Genomic DNA, 24305 nt, shown 5'->3' with positions numbered 1-24305 from the left:
TATGTATATGTGTGTGTGTGTGTGTGTGTGTATATATATATATATATATATATATATATGTATGTATAGCCATTAAACAGTAATTGTCATTTTTTTATTTAATTATTTGACATCAGTTTCATTACAGATTTACCTTCTCCATTCCTATTTAGAAAGATCTATCTTTTACAGCTGTAGGAAACCTGAAATAGAAGACTCCTGAAAAATATAGGATATCCTAGTACCCCAAAACACAGCGCGAAGGAGTTTTGCTGGAATTGTAAGCTGCAAGAACAGTCATTTACAAGTGAAATGTATTTGTCTTTAGGAATGACACTTTAAAATGCTCCTTTATAAAAAAAAGGAGTGAATGGCAAAACTGTTCAGACAATTCGGCATTCAGCAAGAGTGAAATTTGGCAATATACTGTCGGCAATATATTGTGGTTTTATTCAAATAGGACAGTAGATCTGTATGATAATAAATATCACATAAATAACTTTTCTTGATTATAGTCAGGTATAAGTGAATACTTTCTGCAAATGAATGACAAACACAAGAACACTTGCTTTTATGGACAATGCATTTAAATACGATAAAATAAAATAAAAATCAGTTAAAAGATTACAGATCTTTAAAACTGTATAGTACCTTTGATCAAGCTTTAATCATGTGCAACTACGAAACGAGATACGCAATTTCATCCCTGCCAGAGTAGCATGAGCACTGTCCTGTGAAGCATACTATTCTGCTTCCTCCTTCCTCCTTTATTCCATACCTAACAGTGCTTTTGATCAGTAGTACTGATTTAAACATTGAATTCAGGCACAAAAGCACATTTAATCATTGCTTGCCTCCTCACAGAAATGTTCATGACATTCATTTGGACAAAAAAAAAAAAAAAGAAGCGCTAAAAACTGGCCTTGGAAGTGCCTCTTTGAATCCAATCACATAGAAAATGATCACCTCCTTGGATACTGATCGACTGCATTAAGCAGCACACTTGGAGGAAATTGCATGACACTTCACAGCATGTCGTCACATGCCTCCCTTGCGGGCGTCCTCAGGCGGCGCGGCCGCAGGGTGGAGAAGCAGGAGGAGACGGTGAGAGCAATACGACTCATGCCCACGTTCAGGCAGTGCACCTCCGACGTCACAGGCACTTCCGAGAAGACAGCGCGGTCACGGGACAGGCGACCAAGGCTTTCGCTGTTCTCAATGTCCTTCACGATGTTCAGGATCTCCTGACGCTCAGTTTGCCGTGTCATCCCGCGGATGTTGAGCAGGGCAGAAACGTGCTTCTTCCTGGAGGAAGGGTGGGGAAAAGGGAAATCTGTTAATTTCTCAAATGCCCAAACATAAACTCATCTTAATATAAGTGGTACAGGACGTTTCGCCTTCATGGGCACAACATCATCAATCAAAAAAAAAAAAATAGTGGCACAAAATGTACCCCCACACACAAACACACACACGCACACACACACACACACACACACACACAGGCAGGGTTATGGAAATGTCTAAAACATCTGCCCTTTCCCAAGGGGCTGCTATCTGGCCTTTGATTCAGCACCTTGGCACCAGGAAATCGGAAATCTCCTGGCAGGACGGCAGGAACCACTTCGTGGCTTCCCCTTGGCCTATGGCTGCTGTCACTGTGTGCCAGCCAAAATTCAGTGAGTGCATAAACAGCGATGCCCTCCCGGGACACGCAGCTAGTAATGGGACCGGCCATGTTATTCCAGAGGGGGTGGACTCGACGCACAGTGCGAGGCGACATCAGGATCAGTGTTCTGTCTGGAACATACCTAGGCAGCCGTGCTACATCTAGGTCAAGTATGTAATGTCTCCAGGAACCAGCCAGAAAACATTCAATCTTTATTTAGCTAACATTCCATGGCAGCCTACTTCCTGCGGCCTGTTACGCCCCTCAGAAACCCTTTAAATTAGCAACTGACCTTGGAGGTTAAACTGTAAGGCTACTGTGGCAGGCCTGATCAGGATGTCATTGTTTTGCTTTGTTCCTTGCCTTTTATGTGCCAAAGAGAGCTTACTATTTAAAATCAGGAAAGGAGCTGCCTTGTTTGCTTTTCTAAGACACCCTCACGTGGCCATTTTTTTCCCACCACATTAACATGTTTAATGCCACAGAACCAGCATAAAACACTGAGGCCTTTACCGAACATCTGGGAACTCCCGCACCAGGACCCCCACTTCCATCTGGATCGAAGGCGTGTCCTCCAAAAGGATGATCTCTGATAGGTGTGGGATTGCACTGTCAAGCCACGACGATGAAGACTCCTAAACATCCGAAAACAAATGAATTGTCACAATGACAGCACCGTCAGACATGCGGACACACAGCGTACAACTCCACAATCACACACAGAGGCGTTTGCCCTAATCCTGCCCAGCCTTCAAAGTAGCAAAGCAGGATGTTCCCGTGTAAACAGAGCCATCCTGTTGTCCACTAAGGTGACAAACGGATGTTTTATCTGGAGCAAGGGGCGGATGGTGCACAGGGAAGGGGTGGACCCTGCAGGTCATGTGTCATGTAGATGCCCCTTTTCGTGCAGGTCACCGGACTGGCCATTTATCTCCCATTTTTGCTGGTGTTTAGGTTTTTTCGCCAAGTTTCCTTTCTGCACGTCCAGATCTTTGTCTGATTGTTAGTCACATTTCAATACGGTTCAGGGAGACGCTCAGCGAGATCTGGTTCATCGTTTTTACAGACCACTATCTTCTAAATGAAATGACATCACGCGAACGGGCTAGCGTTACCATACTCAAGGACCCGGCTCTGAACCTCACCAGGTCTTTGAAGAGCATTTTGATCTGTTTTCCCTCATCACGGAGTCGACCTGCCATTTTCTTCCTCATTTTCTGTGAGGTGCAGATGATCCTTCCCCGCATGATGGCACGCAGATACTCCATCATCACACGCCGATGCACTTCGCCCACCAGCAACTGGGTTGAAGTTGAAAAGCATGAGAACAAACACTCTAAGAACTGCTAAGAAAATACCTCAAACTTCATTTAAACCACAAAATTTTTGTCAAAACCGAATACATTTTTCACAAGTATATTAGATTGGGACAGTCATAATTTACCAATACATTTTAATGCATGGCTTTTGCAGGTTGTGGAGGTATTAGAGTAATAAAATGTGTTTGTGATGTACCTGGTAGGGTGGATTGTCCATCCTTCTGAACTTTTTGAAGTGCTCTTTGATGTGAGACTCGATCTGCTCGTAGGCACCGGCGTTGTTCATCCACTTCCTCTTCACCAGTTTGTCAAAGAAAGGCTGAAACAGATAGGAAATTAAACAAACAGGCATTTTACAGGTACAGTTACAGGATGATGGACACATCTTGTCCTGTTCAGGATGTGCATGTTTTTTTTTTCAGGGAATTCAGGGAATGGCAGAAGCTTCCTGCACCTCCTCCACCATCACAAAGCACTATGTCAATCAACAGATAAACACAGGTTCTGTACCCTATGTAGGACCGGTGCTGGCATCTCTCCAGATAAGGCACCGGTTACAGACAAGCCCACCAGTGGTGGAATTTTGCCAAAAGGCGTTTTGCTTAACTGTGTTTATAGCAAAAATAATGCGATTTCAATGCCTTGGTCCCTGTGTGCGCAACAACATCCCTGAGAACAATCCCTGAGGGAAGCGCTGATAAGATATGGGACAAATGAGAGGTCTGAGTGTCACGAAAAATATGTGTTTGTTTGTCCTTGTATGTGTTTGAGATTTTGAAGGACTAATCCTGACTCGCCCAATGTGAGCAGAACAGAACAGTAAGTGCAGCAGTGTCATCCAGAGGCAGTGCAATGTGGTTGTCCGGCCCCCGGCCTTGCCCTTGCAGGGGTCAACCCTGTGAGACTGTGATGGCCACCAATCAGTCTGTGCTGAACTCTGTTGACCTCTACAATGTGCGCAAGATGCGGAAAAGCTATGAGATGCATCATAGGGGTTTGGGCCAGCGGCTTACGAGCAGAGTCAGAACTGAAGGTTTTTGGGATGAAATTCCAAACTGCCAAGGTGCCACTGAGGACCCCTTGAGCAAGATACTGTCCCCACATACTGCTCCTTAGACGTCTTTCATGGCTGCACACTGAGTTAAATGCAGAGGACACATTCTGTGGTGTTGTTTGCTGTGCTTGCAGTGTATCACAATGACACAAACAATCACTTTTTCTCCTTACTGAACGGCATTGCAATAATGTGACATTTTGTGCAAATAAATACTCCTTTTCTAACGTTTTCTTTGTTTTCCATGGTGTGTCATGTCTCGGGGGTTGGTGAGAGAAGGAAGCACAGAGGCGGGACATCAGGGTAACAAAAAGGGATTTATTAAGAATACAAAAATGGCCCTGTTTCCAGGCTGACTGGCGCTGCCGGAGTGCCCAGCAACACCCAGCCATGTGTATGTCTGTATTTTATTGTTCAGTTCCATTCAAGAGTGAGGACCGTTGCCACTGGTGTCAGTGCATTTAAGTTTATATGAATTCGCACTGAAGAGCTTAATTTTAATGGAGAGATTAGACTCACCCTGATGTGCTCAAACAGCCTATCGCACAACACCTTCACCCCGAGGTTCACTATACGATCCAGGGAGGCACTGGCCCGGTGGGCAGAATCTTGGCTGGCAATGGAGTCACACTGTTCACACCTCTGTATAAAACCCCTACACACACACACACACACACACACACACAAACAGCAAACGAGAGTCACATATACTTTAACATGGAACCAATATGATCATTTTACTCAACCTGTGCATTTTACCTAAAAGGAGGACTGCAGTTGACAATAGCAATGGTCTTGGATACATATCCATCTTCATTTTCACCAAACTCACTGATGAGACTTTCATGGAACATCTCCACTTTCCTCTGAAAACTGGAAGAGCGTTGGAAAAAAAAAAAAGAAAAAATTGACAGCGAACCGAACAGAAGTCTTCTTCCCACGTTTGCTTTTGTGTACGAAACACCAGGCAGGCGATGGATTCAAGTTATCTCACCTGTAAAGGAAATCTGCCAGACCATTGAGGCTGCATTGTGCCACACGTCCTCCCAGATCCCGATTCACTGTGGCTGATCTGTCCAGGTCTTCCTGTAGCCTCTGTTAATATCACATAGTTTTATGAGCATCAGTCCATGTGTAAACAACACCAATAAAAGAGTATTAGCATCAAACAGATATGCCAGTCTTTTTCTATTGCTGCTCTCCACCAGATACATTTAGTCATTCTGGTTATGGCCACTGGAGGACCCCCAGTGAAATTAAGACATGAAAAAAAAAAAACTCAAATTATATGTTATATCAAAGCCTCAAATTTCAACAATACTGATATTAAACTCTGGAGTGAACACAAAGAGAAGAAATGACCTGAATGACCTGAATGACAGTTCGTGCCAGTGAGACCTGATACTCCTCAATGTTCAGAGTCTCCTTCCAGCGTTTCTCCTCCTCATCTAGTACCTGGGACAACTCATTGGTCACCTTGGCCTGAAACAGAACCAGAGCAGAGTGTTATTTATGGGAGGGGAATTGAGGGTTTTCTGCTTTGTTTTTCCATTTTTGTCTGGCCATGCTGCCTCTGCTGCCAGGTTGTGTACCTGTGTCAAATTGCATAACGCCAAAAGAGGAGGGCAAAAACAAAAAGCCTGTTGTTAAATGGGCGCCTATTGTGCGAAGGCTATTGTGGACAGGAAAACCGTGAGCTGACCCTGAGATGCCGAAGTCTAATTGGCCATGCTGCTCTTGAATGGAATGAATACCCAGCCCCTTCAAGTGAACAGGAAGGTGCTTTAGGTGCACCCTTTTCCGACATGTGGAACAAATCAAACGGTCGAGGGCGACATGTTGTGGAGATGGTGATCCTTACCCTCACCGAGTTGAGGCAGTCCAGCTCAAGTTTTTCAACCGTCTCGGAGGGCAACAGCGGCCCCAGCTGGGAGCGATTGACATGTGAAGTCATGCTAACTGTCCCAAGAACATCCCTGTAAGTCACATGGTAAATTACAGCAATACAAAAAAACAGTTCAAAATAAAAAATATACCGCGATAATATTCTGACATTGAAATTATTATGCATGTGGCATGGAGGTGCCGTGAGTGAACCCACCTGTTATAAATGTTGTACAACCAGTCCAGGAGAGAATAGATGTCAGTGATCGGCAGCTGACCCTCAGTGATGTTCTGCAGGCGACGAGCCACTGCTTGGTGGTAGCTCTGGACGTACACCTGGAAAGCATCATAATCCTCTGGGTATATGGCCACCACGTTCCGACGTGCAGCCCCAAGGTCCTCGACCACGCGGACCCTTATCCTGTCCAGGTAGGCGGATAGGTCTCCCTGCTGCACCTCAGCATTCTGGGGCAGGCTTCCGTTGGCTGCTTCAGCCACTGCCTCCTTCCACCGACGCTTCAGCTGCCGCGGCCTGGGCCCGCCAGGGGCAACCGTATCTCCCTTTGCCCAGTCTCTATCGGCCTGTTCCTCCTGCTGCAGCACCTGCACCACCAGTCCCAGGTTGGGCCCAGACGTTGGAGAGCGCAGGGACTCGCGCACCACATCCCACAGCTCCTTCTGCAGCGCCTCGTACAACAGTTCTACATCTTTGGCCTTGCGTCGACCGCCGTCTTTGCTGCCAGGGCTGGAGAGGTCCTCTGTTGCTGTGCCAACTGCGGGCGATGAGGTCAAGGCTGCAGCCGCCTCTGAACACTCCTGCTCCAATTCCAGGATGTGTGTGTCGGCGAGAAACAAGTCCCTCTTGGTCACCAACTGCAGAATCTCCAGCACTGAATAAATAGACAACACATGGTAAAATGTTATTCCTCTTTGAAAGACACATTCCAAAGTATATTTTGTCCAAATGAAAATTGTGCGTTGTGCATCTCCAAAGGTTAGGTTATGTAACATATTTTGACAACTGTTGCACAGAAGTGGATCTGGACTGTACTGTTAACCAGAGATCCTTTCTGTCAAGTGGCTCGCCAACAACACTGAATTGATATTCAAAAATGCAGGTTTTCCAACCTGAGACCAGGCGTCACACTGAGACCAAGCTCACAGTTGCACAGGGTTGTTTGTTATTCTGTTGGTGCTTCGCTTTAGATTATTCACTGTCATATCCATTCCTATCTACCTCATGCAGCTTCAGCACACAGATGTTATTTTTCCCACTCATACTGTTGCTCTTGGGGACATTTGATGAGCTTTGGTGCATCTCAGGAGGAGTGTTGGTTTCATCCCTCCTTTAGTAGTGAACATCAAAGGTCCCGTTCAGGACTGCATGATGCCAAACATAAATCACCATGGATTCTCACAGAATAGGAAATGATGTGTGCAACCTTTAAAGCACAAAATCTGTTCTTATTTGGATTGAAGCTTTTATCCTAAGATCAAAGTGTAAGGAAAAGAAATAAACAGTGAGGGATGGCAATTGTTTTCATCAAGGTCTTTTGCGAAAATGCACCACTGAACACACTCATTTCTTTAAAGCATGGTTTTACATACAGCTTTTCCAAACTCAGTCAACCCCAGTACATTACCAAAATCCATAATATCATACATGTGGACTTATTGGCCTCTCCAAGTAGGGTGAGATCATTCCACATTGCTGGAATAAAATCATTAATTTGAATTTCCACTTAGGTCACCAAACACTCCCATCTGAGCTCACTGGCTAGTCTCACCAAGCTAATTTCAAATCGTTCTTAATGTTCGTATGTGGATTTCACACAGACGTCCGCCGCTCTGTGTCGTCAGGACTATTTATTTAACCATTAAAAATATTTAACCATTGCTCTGAACTCAATAACCTTGAGGGAACATTAGCACATTTCAACATAAGATTATTTATAGTATGTCCAGACATGACCTTTCTAAGCCCATGTGGAGGTAACTGAGATCCAATCAATCTTCGGAAACAATCACAAGACAAGAGTGCACACACCAAGGTCACCAGTTCAACCTGCATGACTCCGGGAGGAGACTGGAGCGTCCAGGGGAAATCCACATGACACACAGAGAATAAGAAAAAATGTCCCAGAAACTAATCAGATAGCAGGTTGAGCACTTTAGTGAGGGTGATAGTAGCCTAGTGGGTAACACACCTACCACTGAACCAGAAAACCAACTCCACTTGCTACGATTGTGACCCTGAGTAAGCCTAGCATGTCTGCTAAAGGCTGCAAAATGTAAGTGTTCTTTTTATGCAGCAATTTTACCATGCATTCCAAATTACTATGCAAAAGTGTTTTCTCTTGTTTTACTAAATAGTCAATGCAAACGACCGTCAGCGTAAGTTTCAAGTCATCAACCATAAGAACGAAACACACCCAATAATATCAATGATATTTTTTTCTGCACTGTTCCAAATTAGTATGTACAAGTTTCACAACATCTTATATGCTGTAAAGAACTGAAAGCATTAGGAGGTCATACTTATTGAAAGCAAAAGCTATTTCAATCAAAAACATCTTAATGGGTCAAGTTACATTTTAACATTGAAACTCATTATTTGATAGTAGCTTCACAATTCAAAATGAAAAATGAAGATTGAAGATTGGTTTATTGTCAGCACAACAGTATACACAGTATACCGTGTATTGGAATAATGTTTCACATAGAGCAATCGTAAAATAATATATTTATGTACATACACACTAAACTATACTATCTAAATCTAGTTTCTTTGAAGGATAACTTCACAGAGCTGTTCTCCTCATCCATCTTGAGGACCTCCAAAGGTTCTCAATAGGATTGAGGTCAGGGGTGGATAGAGGCCACACCATGATTTTCTCTCCTATAGCAACCAATGATGCAAGGTATTCCTTGAAGCATGAGATGTGTCACAACCTTTTTGGCATGACGAGGCAGGTGAACAGAGAGGAGGATGAAGAGGTAACAAGGAAGAAGGACGCAATAGCACCAATGAAACCAGGGTTTAATTTGTGCAGAACAGGACAGGGAAGACATCCGAGACGTTGGTGAACATGTAACACAACAAAGACCTGGCGGCGAACAGAAACGAACAGGGCAGCTTTATACATTCGATACAGGTGAAAACGATTAGGGATCATTACACAGGACTAACGTGAAACTCCGGTCCGGATCCAGGACTCCAGGACTTCAAACACCTTTAATGGCATTTTAGCAGCTGCTCTCTTAATCTGATGTATTTGTCTGTCAGAACTATTTCATGATTTTCGGCAACAGAAAGATCCTTTTTCTTTCCCATATTGCTTGAAAATGGTGGTTTGCTTAAATAATGTGAAATTACATTCTTCAGTAGTTTCTCCTTTAATTGGGCATACCTGGCAAGATTGGTTTCAGTGATCCAAAGAGTAAAAATTAAATATGTAATGTTAGACTTCAAATACCATTAGCACAATAATTTGAAACATGGTTTATGCTTTTTATCATTTATGTACAGGGCTGTCAGAAGGGTTTGCATCCTTGTCACAGCCAAAAACCAATATATAATAGGAAAACTGAACAGATTGTGTGAATGTGTCCAATTAAATGAAGGCTCCTGTGAAGACCAGACATTCTGCAATTCAAACATCTACAAGCCGACAGATAATGCTTTAATGGCAGGGAGGCATTTATAATGGTGCTGTGAAAATAATGGGCCTCTGATTTCTGGTCAGGACCGTGACTGCCAGGGTCTGTGAGTGGGCTCTGCACTGCTTACTTTCTCACTTGTTTCCTGCGGAGAAGGATGCAGTGATGCAGGGTTGGCGCCCGGCTCACCCGTCCCTGTCCCAGCCGAGGAAGGAACGTCAAACTACACACACACACTTCACATAGTCACAGTGCCAACCCAGCGGAAGGACATCTAAATATAAAACACAATGCCAGCAGGGCTATCTCTTTCAAACAAGTGTGGGAGGTGGAAAATGAATGTCCTCTCAGTTCTAAGAGCAATGCGGAAAAAATGTCTTGATTTCCTTGTTCCACCCTCATCTCCCCACTACGTTTAAAGGCTTCCGTCTGACCAGCAGCGACAGCTCTAAACTGGTTCTGGCCATTACAATTTCTCTTTACAGTGAAAGGACCTGTAAAGGCCTCGGCCTAACAACAACACAGAGAACGCACTGCCAGATGTGTGCAGCCATGTGCAGTTCTTATGGTTTATCCCCGAGTCAGTAAAAACACAGACGTCTGGAATGAGAAGGTTCACAGACCCCGGTTTAGCTTTTCTGAACGGGGAAACACTAAGCCTTTGTTTCTACTCAAGCCACTTGCTCTCTGAACCTGCTGCAAGGAGAATCTACCACCCTTCCTCTCTTCAAACAACCAAAAAATGATATAGGGGCCACAACGGCCATACTGTACTTTAGGAACTAACGGAAGTGGTATTTTCTCTTTTGAATTAGGGCAGGATTACAGAAGGAGGAGCAGCTTCCATGCAAAGAACTGACTAAGCAAGATATCTAGTAACATAGCTCAGGCGCACCTGCATGGCCAGCCCCTCCAGACCCGCTGCTGCCACGCTGCTCCACAGAGGGGGAGATTATCTGAGCGAGCCAAGAATGAGAGGGAATATGAGAAGCCCTTTCTTAAGCCCCAGTTTTGGCTCATATCCCCCATAACCCCATGGCTGTCAGCATGATTCCTGACTACACGCTCAAAAACCAAGAGATAAAGATGGGGCTCCAGCGCACCTTTCATCCATATCTGGCGGTCGGCCCCTGTTGATACGCATTTTCACACAAAAGTGCAATCCTGCATAAACAGTAAAGATAAAGGCCCCCCTTCTATTTCCTCACTGGGTGAAAATGGGCATGGTCCCCTATGTGCCCCTCTGAGGAGCAATGTTTGGCCAAGGCAGTTGGAAGTCGAGGCAACCTGGCTCAGACCATCGTCGGACAGTCTGGCCTGCGAGGTGTCACTGATGTCAAGGGTCTGCAGCGACTGCATCGGCAAGACTCCGCCTCTGTCTATCCTGTCACTGCGAAGCCCACAGATGACGGCCTGGATTAATTACATTGACTCACCCTTGGAAACAGCAGTACAACTCCCTTCTTCTCGCCGGCTTTCAGCATGCATCCAACATCAACAACAGACATGCTAATTCGATCATTTAAAAAGCCACCCCTCCTCATGTCATCTGCCTGCGATGACCTCTGAATAATCAAGCTGATTGTTTGCATTTTTTGCGGCTCGAGACTCTTTCAGATCTTCTCTCCACAGCTTTTGTTATCCAAGGGGGAAGTCAAGCTAAACTTATTTTTTCATAGTTCAGGGGTGGAACCATTCTTTCTCCAGCTGGTTGCCACTGCCTCCACAGCAGTCGTTATGGTTTTATGATCAGGGTCTGTAGGCTGTAATTTGGTCAGGCCTGGAAATCATTCACTCAACTGTGGCGTAACGCCCTCATATATGGCCTGTTTATCGAAGTGATCAGATGCCGCCGCGACTCATGTCTGGATGCACTTAACTTAACAAAGGCCCCACCCTGGCAATCACAAAAGGGTTGATCATATTACACTGATAGACAGAAATGATCCCATACCAACTTTTAACTTAATAATGGTGCTTGTGCAGACCTGTGGAGTCTGTGGGCCATTTAGAAGGTCTCATCTGTGTCCTTATGAAAATTTATCACATTTGAGCTTTTTTCAATTGTTCTACATGCAGCAACCCCACAATCCCATTACTGAAGAATGCACTGCCACTTGAGAGCAGCTGCTGAGCTGTCTTAATGGTGCAATGTTCTCCTGTCATGGATGGTGCAGATTAGCATCCAAAAAGGGACAGATTTATATTTGTTTGCAGACAATATTCTGTCGGCATTTGTGAGGAAGATTTCAAAAGCAGCCAGCAAATACCAGAAAGTATGAAGTGCTGATGCTAATCTGTCCAAACAAGATTTTCACAAAATGAAAAACTTTTAGAATTGTCTGAAATGACAATGTACTCAATGATAAGGTAATGAAATTTGACATTAAGTAAGAACGTTATGTTTGCCATATTTGCCTTCAGCACATGGCAGGGGGTGCTGAGACCAACAGACTGTTGCAGAACGACTGTCATGTGACCTCCAGGACACATAATGTGGACAAGTAAACAAACTAAAGGCACTTTTGCTGTCTCAGCTGCTGGATTTAGAGAAATACTGTGCAAAAACATTTCTGTCCTTGGCTAATGAAAGCAAAGATGCTATGGAAAAAGCTGCATCCCTTTATTTCCCACCATTTGACTTTTAACTTAACTGTCTACCAGGAATGTTGTAAAACAGGGTAACGTTTCTCAACCTCTGTACCATGGTGAAAATTCTGAGTGGATAAGGAAATACAACTGGCATCACAAAGGACCCAGTGAAACCAGACAGACATGTTAAATCATGCCAAGGCCGGGGAAAGAAGCTCAAATGCGTGACAACATTGTATGCTTCCACTCACCTGTACACATATATTTCTACGCTTCACATTTCCCAGTCTTATTTTGCCAGTTGTGTGACCTTAGAGAGATTTATGTTTCATGTGTAGAGTTTGCTGGTTCTGAGATGACATTTGGGAGTCATTTAATCACTGTGCACTATTATTTAACAAACAAGACTTAGTGCTGAAAAGCTGTTGCCACCAGCATGAGTTTTGTCTCAGATTAGGTCACAGCAACAAGGTGAACTGGATCATGCTGAGGTATTTCATAAAGTGTTAAAACTTAGATTTAAACATCTATTACATCTATTAAAACCATATACTGTATGCTGACCAAAATTCCAATGAATAGGTACTTTATGTGATTTGAAAAAGGTATATTTCACAAACCCCATTCAGAAATGATTTTCTCCTGCATTTACAGTTCCCATGACATACAACAAAGAGTCCGAAGATCAAGGTGCTAATGAGTTACAACATTGAGTGGGTCCTCCTAAAGTTCTGAGCACAGTTCTTCTGTGAAATGCCGCATATGCAGCCTCTCCCACTTGTAAGGATACCTTTCCATAATGGCTTGCACAGCAGCCTACATCGCCTTCTATTAGAAATAATGACAGCTTAGTCCGGCTGCTGCAATAGAAATATAGCTGCCAAAAATTTAGAGGGTTCTGGCCATCCATTGCTATGATTCTTGGAATTTCTTAAACACACATAACATTTCTGAATGGAAACAGCCATTTTCCATCAACATGTTGAAAATAACACATTTATTTATGTCACACATAATCTATCAGGATTGTTCTGAAATTGGTACAGTTCCAGAACAGAACTTCATGCTGTGAACACCTGAAACCTGAGGTGCACCATGTCATGATTTAAGGTCAACTGGGGGTCAGCTGAGCTCTTACCTGACAGTGGCTCCCTTGGCTTCACCTCAGGTACCTCTTCCACAGTTTCCTCCTCAGGACCCTGGGATGAAGATCGATCCACCATGGATTCTCTCTTGTGCTTGCCACGGCCTACTATCTTCAGGAAGGACAAGCGTCGACTGGAGGAATCGGCGTCGCACTCAGAGCACAGGTCCCCGTTGGGCAGGCTCTCCTTGCGTAGGCTCTCCCTGCACTTTCCTGCAATGCTGGAAAATACATTTTCACATCAGCACAGCTTGACCTTCCTCTTTCATGGCAATGTTTATCCCAATCCAACAAGTTACCGTAGGAGGCTTCCCTCTGAGCTTCGTCTGCCCTTCTTCTTCTTCTCCATCGGAGAGGGGGTGCCAATGGACCCCTGTGGGGAAGGGGTGGCGCTGCCTTTGCTTCGGCCAGACATCCTCAAGCCTTTGCCCAGCTTGCCCAGGGTTTTGAGAGGAGAGACTCCCCGAATGCGATCCAAAGTTCCCTTAAACGAGCCCTTCCCTGATCCCCCACGCCGCACCTCATTGGCTTCATTCTCGTCCTCCTCATCCTCGAAAGGGTTGCGGTCACGAGGGGCACCACCATCCAGGAGCGAATGTTCATTGCTCTTAGCCCATTCGTCATCAGAGCCATGCTCCTCAAAAGGGTTGTGGTTGAGGCTCATTTTGCGGATAATGAGCTCGCCACGGCTGTTGTGCAGTTCCACGTTCACCCTGCCTCCCTTCAGTCGAGCTGGGAGGTTCTTAAGGATGGGCATGATTCTGCTGGAAGGAAAAACTACGGACAGAAGAATGAACTAGTCAGTCAATACAATTCTGCGCAGTCAGCCAAGTAAGTTAACTTCCAGTGTCAGTTTGCATTACAGACTATTCTCTTCAAGGTTAATACAGCAATTAGTGACCTATTTATAATACATTACATAGAAATTCACCATGCACCACAAACCTCCATGCCACCCTGCTTAATCACACTTTCACAATGAGTGATCTCAGCCGAGTTATATGACACTTCCTCGCTAGGTGAAAAATTAACAAGCGACCTTCCCAATTCAAGGCAGAAGGATATGATAGTTGTGGAAAAGACTTGGACACAATAATTTGTTTTTCTTTTTTGGCACCTTGACAGCCGTGGGCTTTGACCCTCTTCAAGAAAACATGTTTGTCCTTCTCCACAGGCTTCCTGCCCCAAAGAGCACACTTGGATATTTACAGCTGGTGTCAGGAGGGAAGGGACAGCGCTGAATCACTTCCTGGTTATTCAGAATTGGAGAGACTATTTTCATATCTTTACATGGCACTAAAGCTCAATGGGGAGTCCTGGGCACATATCTCACAGGAAATAAAGCACACTAAATTACATTTACAGCATTTTACAGCATTTATCAGACGGTCTTATCCAGAGCAACTTACAATCAGTAGTTACAGGGACAGTCCCCCCCTGGAGCAACTTAGGGTTAAGTGTCTTGCTCAGGGACACAATGGTAGTAATGGGATTTGAACCTGGGTCTTCTGGTTCATAGTCGAGTGTGTTACCCACTAGGCTACTACCACCCTACATTAATAAATTACAGCTTGAATCTTTACACTGTATTATACAATATTATGCACATATAAACACATATACCCGTATTAGCAGTACTGTCTTCTGGCTACTGGCTCTGACCTGGAACTGACCTGGACACCCTAATTGGAATTAATTTGTAAATAGCCAGGCAGGCATCTGAATGTAGCTCTTAGCAGGATTTAAATCCCTTAATGGACTCTATTGTTTGTGGCTTCCTACATGCTCTAAATGACAAGCGATCTGTATGGGTAAACCATATGGTGGCTGACTATTCAGTGTTTCCATGCACAATCAGTGGCACCGCTGTCTCAGGAACTGGGGCTGACACTATTCGGGGAGCACCAGCGCACGACAGAGCGAGACAGCTGCACTGTGTGCACTGTTTGTGGACAGAGGAAATGGATAACATGAATGAGAGGTTTGTTGAAATGTTACATAATGACGTCCTGTGTTCATTTTACATCACTGTCAACACCAAATATATTATTCTACTTCCTGGCGTGAGGCGTTTTTTGAATCTATTACATATTTGCATTTGCAAAGAAAACCTGTTAAGTCGCCTTCCAGACTGCTGGATAACCTCTGTTTAAGAAAAGGCTGTACTGTAGGCCATTAAGCCTACGGACTCTGATATGGATGTGTGATGATGGACAGAGGGAGGGAGGGAGGGAGGGAGAAGCAACGATTACAGACAAGCTGTGTCCCATCACACACCTGAACACACACACACATGCCTCGCCTGTCCAGCCCTCATCCTCCGCTGAAATGGCATCTCTAATTATAAAGCATACAGTAAGGCCATTATGAGAAGTCTGGGGTTAGATAACTGGAGGAGATATTAAGATCACCACTTTCCCCAGGCCCCGTCCTTTCCCTGCCTTGAGCAGGTAGAGGACAAAGGGGTGAGTTCTCTGTGCTTACGCTGACCAAAGCAACATTCCCAGTTGTGTTTATGCACAAACAAAATGGTTCAGGTCTAAGGGTCTATAATCTGTCTGTAAAACACAATGTCCTTTAGAGGTCAGGCAGCGTTGGATGTCTGGTCTCAAGATATGGGACAGCGACAGCCAGAGTTTTGGCTGAGGGCAATGGGCATTGGTTTGAGAGAAAGCTCAGGAATGCTTGAGGAATACAGAGTAATCCTACGACTTTCCCTAAGGGGGACGATTTGATTTAAGTACTCTTAGTCATTCAGCAGACGACTCAGGCACAGTCATGCAAGAGTCTGATACAGATAAGGATAAATGAGGCTCTTTTAAACTGAGATTAGTACAGGCAGCAGAACTGAACTAACCGAGATCTTGGTGACCGAGTTCCAAAGAAATTTTTGAACCCACTTGAAAAGGCCTCCCTTGACCCTTTCTGTTCTCTTACAGCTTCATTTACATCTTTTACAAGCCAAAGAAAGCATAGTCCTTTGCTGCCCTTGACACATGCACACACATCTGAGCAAATTGTTTTGTATTCAAACAATGCACTTCCTCCACTCCACCAATCAGAACTGGCAAAGATTTACAGGTTCACTTTGGTCAAATCATTATGTTTGGACGTCATTATCACTCAGCAACCTCATTCTCTGAGAGTGGAATATGACCCACCATAAAACTGTGTGCTCTTCCAGGACTCTGTTAACCTGGCAAAATAAGTAAATCTTTAACTCGCCACTGCTAGACCAATGTCTAAATATGTTAAAGACGTTTTTTGTTAAAGTAGTGGGCACAAGGGGAGAAGTGAGCATAAGTTTTGTTTTTCTTTTCTCAGGAATAAAAAAAGACGCTGTCAGCGGGTTCAGCATTCAGCTTATAATGTGAAAATACGCCACGAGTTCCTCAAAATGAAGAATGCTCTTCAGTCTGTAGGACAGAAAGGTCGTTATCAGCCATTTGCAAGCAGATCTGTCGGCATTTTCGCCCCCCCAAAGAATGTTCATCTTGATGTAAATCGCTCAAATTCAACAGGCATATCAAAATACATCTGATAATTCATGAAGGAAATAAAAGAGCTTCAGCCAGTGCCAGAAAATACGTGAAAACAATGGGATATATACAACAATAAAAAAACTATAGTCATTACAATTGTTTGCAGTTGAAAGGCAATTGAATTTACATAATTACATCTGTTTCTAACCTGTCATGCAAAAGGTAATTATTAAATCTGATTATCTAAAGAATGTAATCTGGAGAAAATACAGAATACAGAATGCTTCTTTTAATCATGCATGTCAGATTAACAGACATGCGCGTTTATGACTTTGTAGTGGGCCTATAAAAATGGGAGAATGTTGGCAAATCCGTTCAACATAATGCATCATTTATTTATTTTTATTTCGGCTACTTACGGAAGACATTTTGTCGCCTGGAATAAAGATATGCGCTCCAGTCCAGACGTCCAGTGCACGGCTGCGGTTGGAGCGAACATCCCGGGACTTTTATCCGGAGGGGGCGGGGTTTACGCGCCGTGCGTGTGAGCTGGGCTCGGATGCAGCGACGCCTGCCAGGCGATGCTATCGCCATGGAACTGTACGTTCTTAAATAAAGTTTTCATACAAGAAAAAAAAATGTGGTAGAGACATGAGGGGCGATAAAGGGTGTAAAAAACGACGCCCGCTCGTTGCCATGTGAGTAAAAACAAGAAAAGCGACGCCCCCCCCCCCCCCCCCCCCCCCAGCTGCAGTTAAAAAACAACAAAAAAAACTGGATCTGATTATTAAAGAAAGTTTTAATCGTTTGTAATTCTCTGAGTTGATGAAAACGCTGGCTTGTGCACCTAATAGTATTTGATGTCCAATTGAAGATAATCTAATACCTGTTATATGTCTATATATCTAATATATGTTGTATTGCTTGTGATCAAGTTTAATCAGTCAGTTTAATTAAAATTACAGCAATATGACTGGCAAGTGATGTTCCATAGAAATATTATTCTGTATGTGTCAGGTCTGTGCATCCTGGCTTTCTGTCATATTATCATGCAAACTTTTCATGTTGTTTTATGATGGAAGAGGCTTTGTCTGTTTCCCTGATAATCTTGCCTTTCAGCATGAGAATGAAGACATCTGTAGTATGGTAAACCATTGTGAAGGGCTTAGTGGCTAGTTTATAAATAAAGAATGGCCGCAAGTGTGTGCCCCCTTGTCTTGCTTGACCCCACACACATTCTCAAAATGTCCCAGTCAGCACTTAAGGGCCACTAGAGGTCAAAACCACGACATGGATCAATTTCTCGGAAGACCGCACCAAAACTGCTCGTCAAACATGATTTTCTGAGTTATTTATACAATTGTATTGTGCATTGTATAATGTATCTGGCGAAGCATCTTATTTTACATTCAATTTAGCTAGTCTCCTGTGTACGGATGCAGTGTATCAAACACTATTGATTACAATAGAAGGTTGTATTCATAAAGTATACAAGAAATTCCAGGCTGAATTTCCTACAAAGCTTTAATGAGTCAAACTGTCGAGTCAGACATGTAAAGAATTGTCATGTAATCTGTGTTAGGTTCATATTCTCTATACATAATGAGGAATGACCTTTATAAGGTCATAGAACCTTATTGCCACTTGAAAGGCTTATTTACTGATTAACCTCCATAGATGTTTTAATGTCAATAAATAAGGGAATATGGATTCATATATTTGTATAATACATGATTTATTTAAATAAACCAAAGATGTGATGGACATGACGTCATTCACTCACCTCCCACTTCATCTGGTTATGGATAACAACATCTGGACTATACCTTTAAGTGTAGGCCTTTATTATGAAGATGGAATTATGGCTTGGGTTGCATTTTCTGGAGGAATCAACTTTGGGTGGTTATGATTATCTCCCCCTCATCTGTTCAGTAAGTCACTGGGGAGCCAGTTGGTTTTAGAAGAAAGCTACTGCACTCCTCCAATGTGCCAGATGAACAGAATAGTTTTGCTTACTTGGCATGTTTTAGAAAAAGTATGTGCTAGTCCTCACATTCCCTTTTTGTTGGGAAATTGAAACAGATCCAACTAATGTGAACCGTCTTGACTGTTCTGTTGTTGATATTCCAAAATGTTTTTTTTTTTTATTTCAATTTAAGTTGTATTTTTTTTAATTGTTGTTTACAAGATAATAATACAGTTTCACAATATAACAAAATGATGATATTCTGATAATAATCTGATGAGTATGTGCCGGGGTTCTGGGTGTTGGGCACAGAAGCAGACATTAGTACAGTCCCAACATTGGGAAATTAACCATGAGTGATGAGCGGGTGTTGGATTCAACATGGTGGAAGGGAGAGTTGGTAGGCGACCGTGTTGACCCTGCTGGCCACACAAAAAGTGCACATCTTGGATGTGGAGGGCATGGGGAGGCCAGGACCTGGTCCCTGGGATGGAGGATGAGGGCTGGCCGTCAGTGTTGGTTTGCTTGACGCCGCATTGTGGAGGCCGTTTGGTCCAGGAGCTGGTGGACAAGGTCCCAGGTGTGATGCAGTTATGTAATAAGTTGGTTAACTGAGGGGACGATGCCTTCCACAGTGTTGAGGAGGAACCAGGAGGGGGCGTGGCCTGTAGTTGTTTCGAAGGGGGACAACCCAGTGGCAAATGAGATGTTCTGTTTGCGGGATAGCTCGACATGGATGAAATGGGCAGCCCAAGTGGCTGGACAATGGAGGTAGGTTTCCAGTTCTTGGTTGAGCCTTTCTATTTGGCTGTTTGATTCCGGGTTGTATCCGGTAAGACTTAGGGACAAACCCAGTTGCTTCTGGAAGTGCTCCCAGAATTGAGTCACAAATTGGGGTCCCCTTTCCGATAGGAGGTCGTCTGGGGGGCCGTGGTGGTGGATGACTTCATGTACGATGGTCGGTAGACCAGGCAGTGCCACAAAGTGGGCCGCTATGGTGAAGCGGTCGACCAGAACCAGGGTAGTGGAAATGCCCTGAGATGTGGGAAGGTCAGTTATAAAGTCCAGGGACATATTGGAACAAGGACAGGGTGAGACATATTGGACCAAGGAGAGAAGGGAAGACCCTGGGGTTGCTGGTTCTTGGTCATGTGTGCAATGCAGGTCGGGCATGCTGGGGACCAGAACTGGCGTTGGATCAGCTCCACTGTTCGGTTGCAGCTGGGGTGACAGGCCATGCCGTGTCCCCATTGGAGGACCCAAGTGGTCAAGTGGCGTAAGTGCGTGCAGGCATGGCGTTTGGTGGAGGGGGCATGGTCAGGGATGATGTCTCTGAGGAGATCGAGGATGTACACCTCCGGGATTAAGGGTTCTGGGGGCTCTGTGCCATCTTCTGGGGCATGCAGGTGGGAGAGGGCATTGGCTTTTGTGTTTTAGGTGAAGGAGGCAGCTGGAGCTGGTGAGAGAGGCCATCGCTGTTCCAAGCTGCTGGAATGGCGTTCTGCTGTTGGTTCTGGGTGGAGAGCAACATCGTGATGGCATCCATGACCGAACTATTGTCTGCTGTTCCCTGTGATGGTCCGCTCATACTGCCAGGAACAGCGGGGAGAAGCGGCAGCATCGCATTTGAGAGTGTGTGACATGCACAGAGGCAAGAAATGAGGCACTTTTACCATGTTGGGCCGGGAGAGGAACGTAGTTGACCCCAGCCTCCTCTACTTCCGGTTCGCGGATTCTGGGATTAGTCCGGCGCCCCCTGCGTGTGTGGCGGGGGGTGCAGGAACTGTCACAATATGAGTATCTAGTAGTACTACAGTTCACAGTTTGGTGCAATGAGTGGTCATGGATTTACTCATCATGACTTGTCTTTTCCTTATAAACCTCACAGGACACTTGAACACTTTTGGACTGTATTTAAATATCAGAAAGGCCAGGAAATTAAGACAATTATCAGATAAGTATAACTTCTGGGATTTTAATGAAATACACGCACACAAGTGAGAAACACCTGAGCTAGCTGTGCCCTAAGTCTAAGCAAAACTAACGTTAACCTGTATAAAAAATTATATGCTTACATATGTGATGTTTTTAATTTAAATGCATGTTGAACTGATACTGTATTTATGACCTGTATAGTTTTGTACATACAGGTCATAAATGCAAGAAAAGTCATTTTAGTATTGCTATGTTGAGCAGTGTGCCACAACCCTTCCCTAATCAGTTACAGTTCTAGAGATTGCAGCTATCTCCATGGAAACACTGTCAGGACACCAGGCTCTTGTTCCTGTTGATTGTCATAAAACAGGGAGAAAGCAAGGAAACAGTGCCTGGCGCCGCATGTAAGAGCCGGAGCGAATACTGCACTGTTTAACTGGAGGTGCCTCAAAACTACAGCAAAACTGGTAGCAGTACTGGCTGACTGAATCTCTTTTATGTTTTTCTCATGCTTTGTCTCTTAATCACTTCTCTAAAATTTATCTCAAGAATTTCATAACATTTCATAGCATAATGGTCTGTGTTCATGTTAGTTAGGCATAATTACACTCAACACTTACATTAACACATAGTGGTTCTGAACAAATAATCTACAACCTACTTGAAGGAAATGGCCCAATTAGCCTTGGAAAGGCTACACATGCCTTCCACATGCAAAGACCAGTGTGCATCTTAAGCTATGGCTTTATTCTTGTAAGAGAGAAACATTACCATGTACACCAAAATATCAATTGCAGACTAATTTGTACTCATTATTAATAAAAAAAAAGTTTCTTAGAAAAACATGAAAAATGTGGTCGGAATCACAATGACAGTACTGATGCCTGCCTTCATAACCTCATGATACAATCGATGTCACAATAAAGTGCAAAAGAATGCAGTACAACCTGCTGAAATAGGAAAATAAATCTATTGTACATAGACTATACGCTCATTATACATAATTACAAAAATGCATTATTTTAGAGGTTTCTCCATATTATGCACTAACAACTGATATATGTATATGTGTGTGTGTGTGTGAGTTTATCAGTAAAATAATGCATTTTTTGTATATATACACACACACACACACACACACACTACCAGTCAAAGGTTTGGGTGCCCTTACTTTTTGGTGGTTAGGGAGACTTAGATGGAAGCCATTATGAAAAATCCAATGCAAAATATACTTGGTATTTTTATATATTTATATTTTTAATTAATATTAATTTATATATATATTTCAGAGTAAGGGAAAGTGAAGAATGTCTGATGAGTCACCTCTTTTTATGAGTGAATGATAAGAAAGTGTTCAACTGTTGGAAACCGTCCCTGTTGTCTAACTTAAGGTGGTGGATGGAAGCCAAGAGTCGGAAATGCTGCCATCACAGCAAACGCTCTCTGCTCTGGATAGACTCAAATGTTCAACTTTTTGCCTTGTTAGCAATTTTTTTGGTTTATTTCGTAACCTCATGTGTGTTGCCCTGTGTTTTCAATTTAGTTCAGTTTTATAAAAAAAACCCCGCAAGATTAGTAGGTGTGTTTGACTATACATTTATATGCTGAACACAGTGCTTGCTAGCCCTTTCACAGTCATAACAAGCAGAAGTGCTGCACATTGCTATTTGTTCCCAGGGTTATGCAACTTCATGCTTGCACCTGTCTCTGAGGTCAGCAGGGGACTGTCCAATCATAGCCTGTCCGCATCCTGCGTTCAGTTTCAGGAAGCACCCCTGCGTGTACTACATTCACCTCCTGCTGAGAGAAGGGCCGTTTATAATGACCTTACATCATCAGCCCATGTTCAGGAATCGGAGTCTGCTTTAATTCGTGCCAATGTAGCTGGCACTGAGGGAGGAATGAGGGTTCATGCTGCTCACGCTGACGGTAGTAGGCAGCATCCTGTCGCCATTTCACTTAAACCGCTGAGAGGATGAGCATCAGATGATCACTCTGTCTCACCGTCTCGGTTCAGCTCAGTCTCATTTAAAAAAAGTAGCTGGTTTGTGATCAAATGATTTGATGTCTGGCCCAGATTATTTCTGGTAGTTCTTATTTAATTAATTCCAAGTCTGCAAAACTACAGTCTCATATTTAGCTTTATTGTGTGCATGAAAAACAACCCTGTTACTGTAAAAATCTTTCCATCGCGAACAAATATTGAGGGCAAGGCAGAAGCAAATTCTGGCCACAGTGACAGTCCTCGCTGTCAGTTACTGGTCAGTATAATTAAAGTCACAAAATCTTACAATCAGAACATGACAATGGTAATGTAAATAACCTGAGTAGTGTGCCAACGAAATAGTCTTGAGAAGTTGCTCTTTTGTTTCCTTGTTGTATCTTCATGCGTCACAAGGAAGAATAAACAATTGTGACAACTGAGCCATCTGTGAATCATGAAAACGTGACACTTAAGCTTCCAGACATGATTCATGCATCCAGACCACAGAGACTGCATTAGTAATTATATTAAATTTTCATCTTGGTGACATAAGGTACAGTACTGGAGTGCATTTAACTAAAATATAGACTGTGGTTTGACTGGATAGTTAGAAGGATGCACGTTAGTTAATTAAAAGAAAGATTGAAAGATTTTTAAGTGTAATTTTGTATTAAAGTAAAAAAAAACAAGCTCAATTGACATGACATGGATGGAATTACTGCTCATGTTATCACTCTAAAAATCGAAATGCACATTGTGACCATTCTAATGACACAATGACAGAATATGCTTATCCGTGTGGCCCATCTGAACTTGCAGGTTAAAGTTCTTGGTTTACTGGCAATAACTCCTCTGTGTCAACGACACTTCCTAACTCAATGGTCACCAAATGCCACCGCATGGCTGAAAAAAACTAAACACCAGGGAGATCCCAGGGAGTAAGATACTCGCCTACGAACCAGAAGACCATTGTGTCCCTGAGCAAGGCACTTGCTCCAGGGGGACTGTCCCTGTAACTACCGATTGGATAAGGGCGTCTGATAAATGCTGTAATTGTAAATGTAATTGTAGCTCCTTACCTTATTTCAGCAGTGGTAAGAAAAGAGGCTTCCTTATCTCGTCAGTTCACTGGCATCCCTGTGCCACCCAGGTACACAGTGTGCGTTGTTGCTGTGAAAGCCGCAGAGCACCAAGGCACTAGTATGCGTCTCTTCTCAAAGCAAAGGCTCCAGCAAAGCACGTCTGGACTCTGGGGCTGGCTGGGATCACTTCCTGGCAGGCCTGTTTTGTACCGCAAAAGACGATGCTTTTTCCTGAGGAAGCCGGCCATCCCCTTTCCTCCCGCCACGCCACCCCCACCATCAAGGCCTCCAGTGAGAATACGTCCTCAAATTATAATAATTACATGGGCGGGGGTGGGGTGGGGGGGTTGTGGGGGGTCATATTATTCCGATGAGTTTATTTACTCTATTGTTGGTGTGGAGCGGAATCTTTTGAAAGAAAAACCACAGAATGACCACTGGTTTGAGAAAAAGAAGAATAGAAAAAGATAAAAACTGTATGCTTGAATAGCAGACTTCAGGATTGTTTTTGGAGTCCTTGATCACTCGCTCACTTTTTGTCCCGTTCTGTTTGTT

At 43.7% G+C, this 24305-nt stretch overlaps 1 protein-coding gene across 2 annotated transcripts; it reads right to left on the bottom strand.

The window, feature by feature from the left end:
• Window positions 1–117: 117 nt before the first annotated feature.
• On the bottom strand, window positions 118–23935 carry exoc3l2b (exocyst complex component 3-like 2b). 2 transcript variants are annotated; one of them, XM_028962030.1, is made up of 13 exons: window positions 23748–23935; window positions 13601–14078; window positions 13296–13522; window positions 6123–6795; window positions 5883–5997; window positions 5384–5503; window positions 5016–5116; window positions 4781–4894; window positions 4541–4676; window positions 3164–3286; window positions 2794–2949; window positions 2162–2283; window positions 118–1284 (listed from the first exon to the last, which is right to left on the bottom strand). In XM_028962030.1, exons 2-13 carry the CDS (start codon window positions 14056–14058, stop codon window positions 1005–1007), a joined length of 2625 nt encoding a protein of 874 aa, XP_028817863.1. In that variant the 5' UTR covers window positions 14059–14078; window positions 23748–23935; the 3' UTR covers window positions 118–1004. The 2 variants fall into 2 exon arrangements, with proteins under 2 accessions (XP_028817863.1, XP_028817864.1); XM_028962031.1 differs by lacking the exon at window positions 23748–23935 and adding an exon at window positions 17203–17251 and having other exon boundaries at window positions 1005–1284; window positions 5393–5503.
• Between the last annotated feature and the right edge of the window lie 370 nt (window positions 23936–24305).

This window comes from Denticeps clupeoides, chromosome 19 (genome assembly GCF_900700375.1).
Source record: "Denticeps clupeoides chromosome 19, fDenClu1.1, whole genome shotgun sequence".
NCBI lineage: Eukaryota > Metazoa > Chordata > Actinopteri > Clupeiformes > Denticipitidae > Denticeps > Denticeps clupeoides.
Note: the sequence above shows the minus strand (reverse complement) of the source record. Positions and strands in the feature narration are given on the sequence as shown.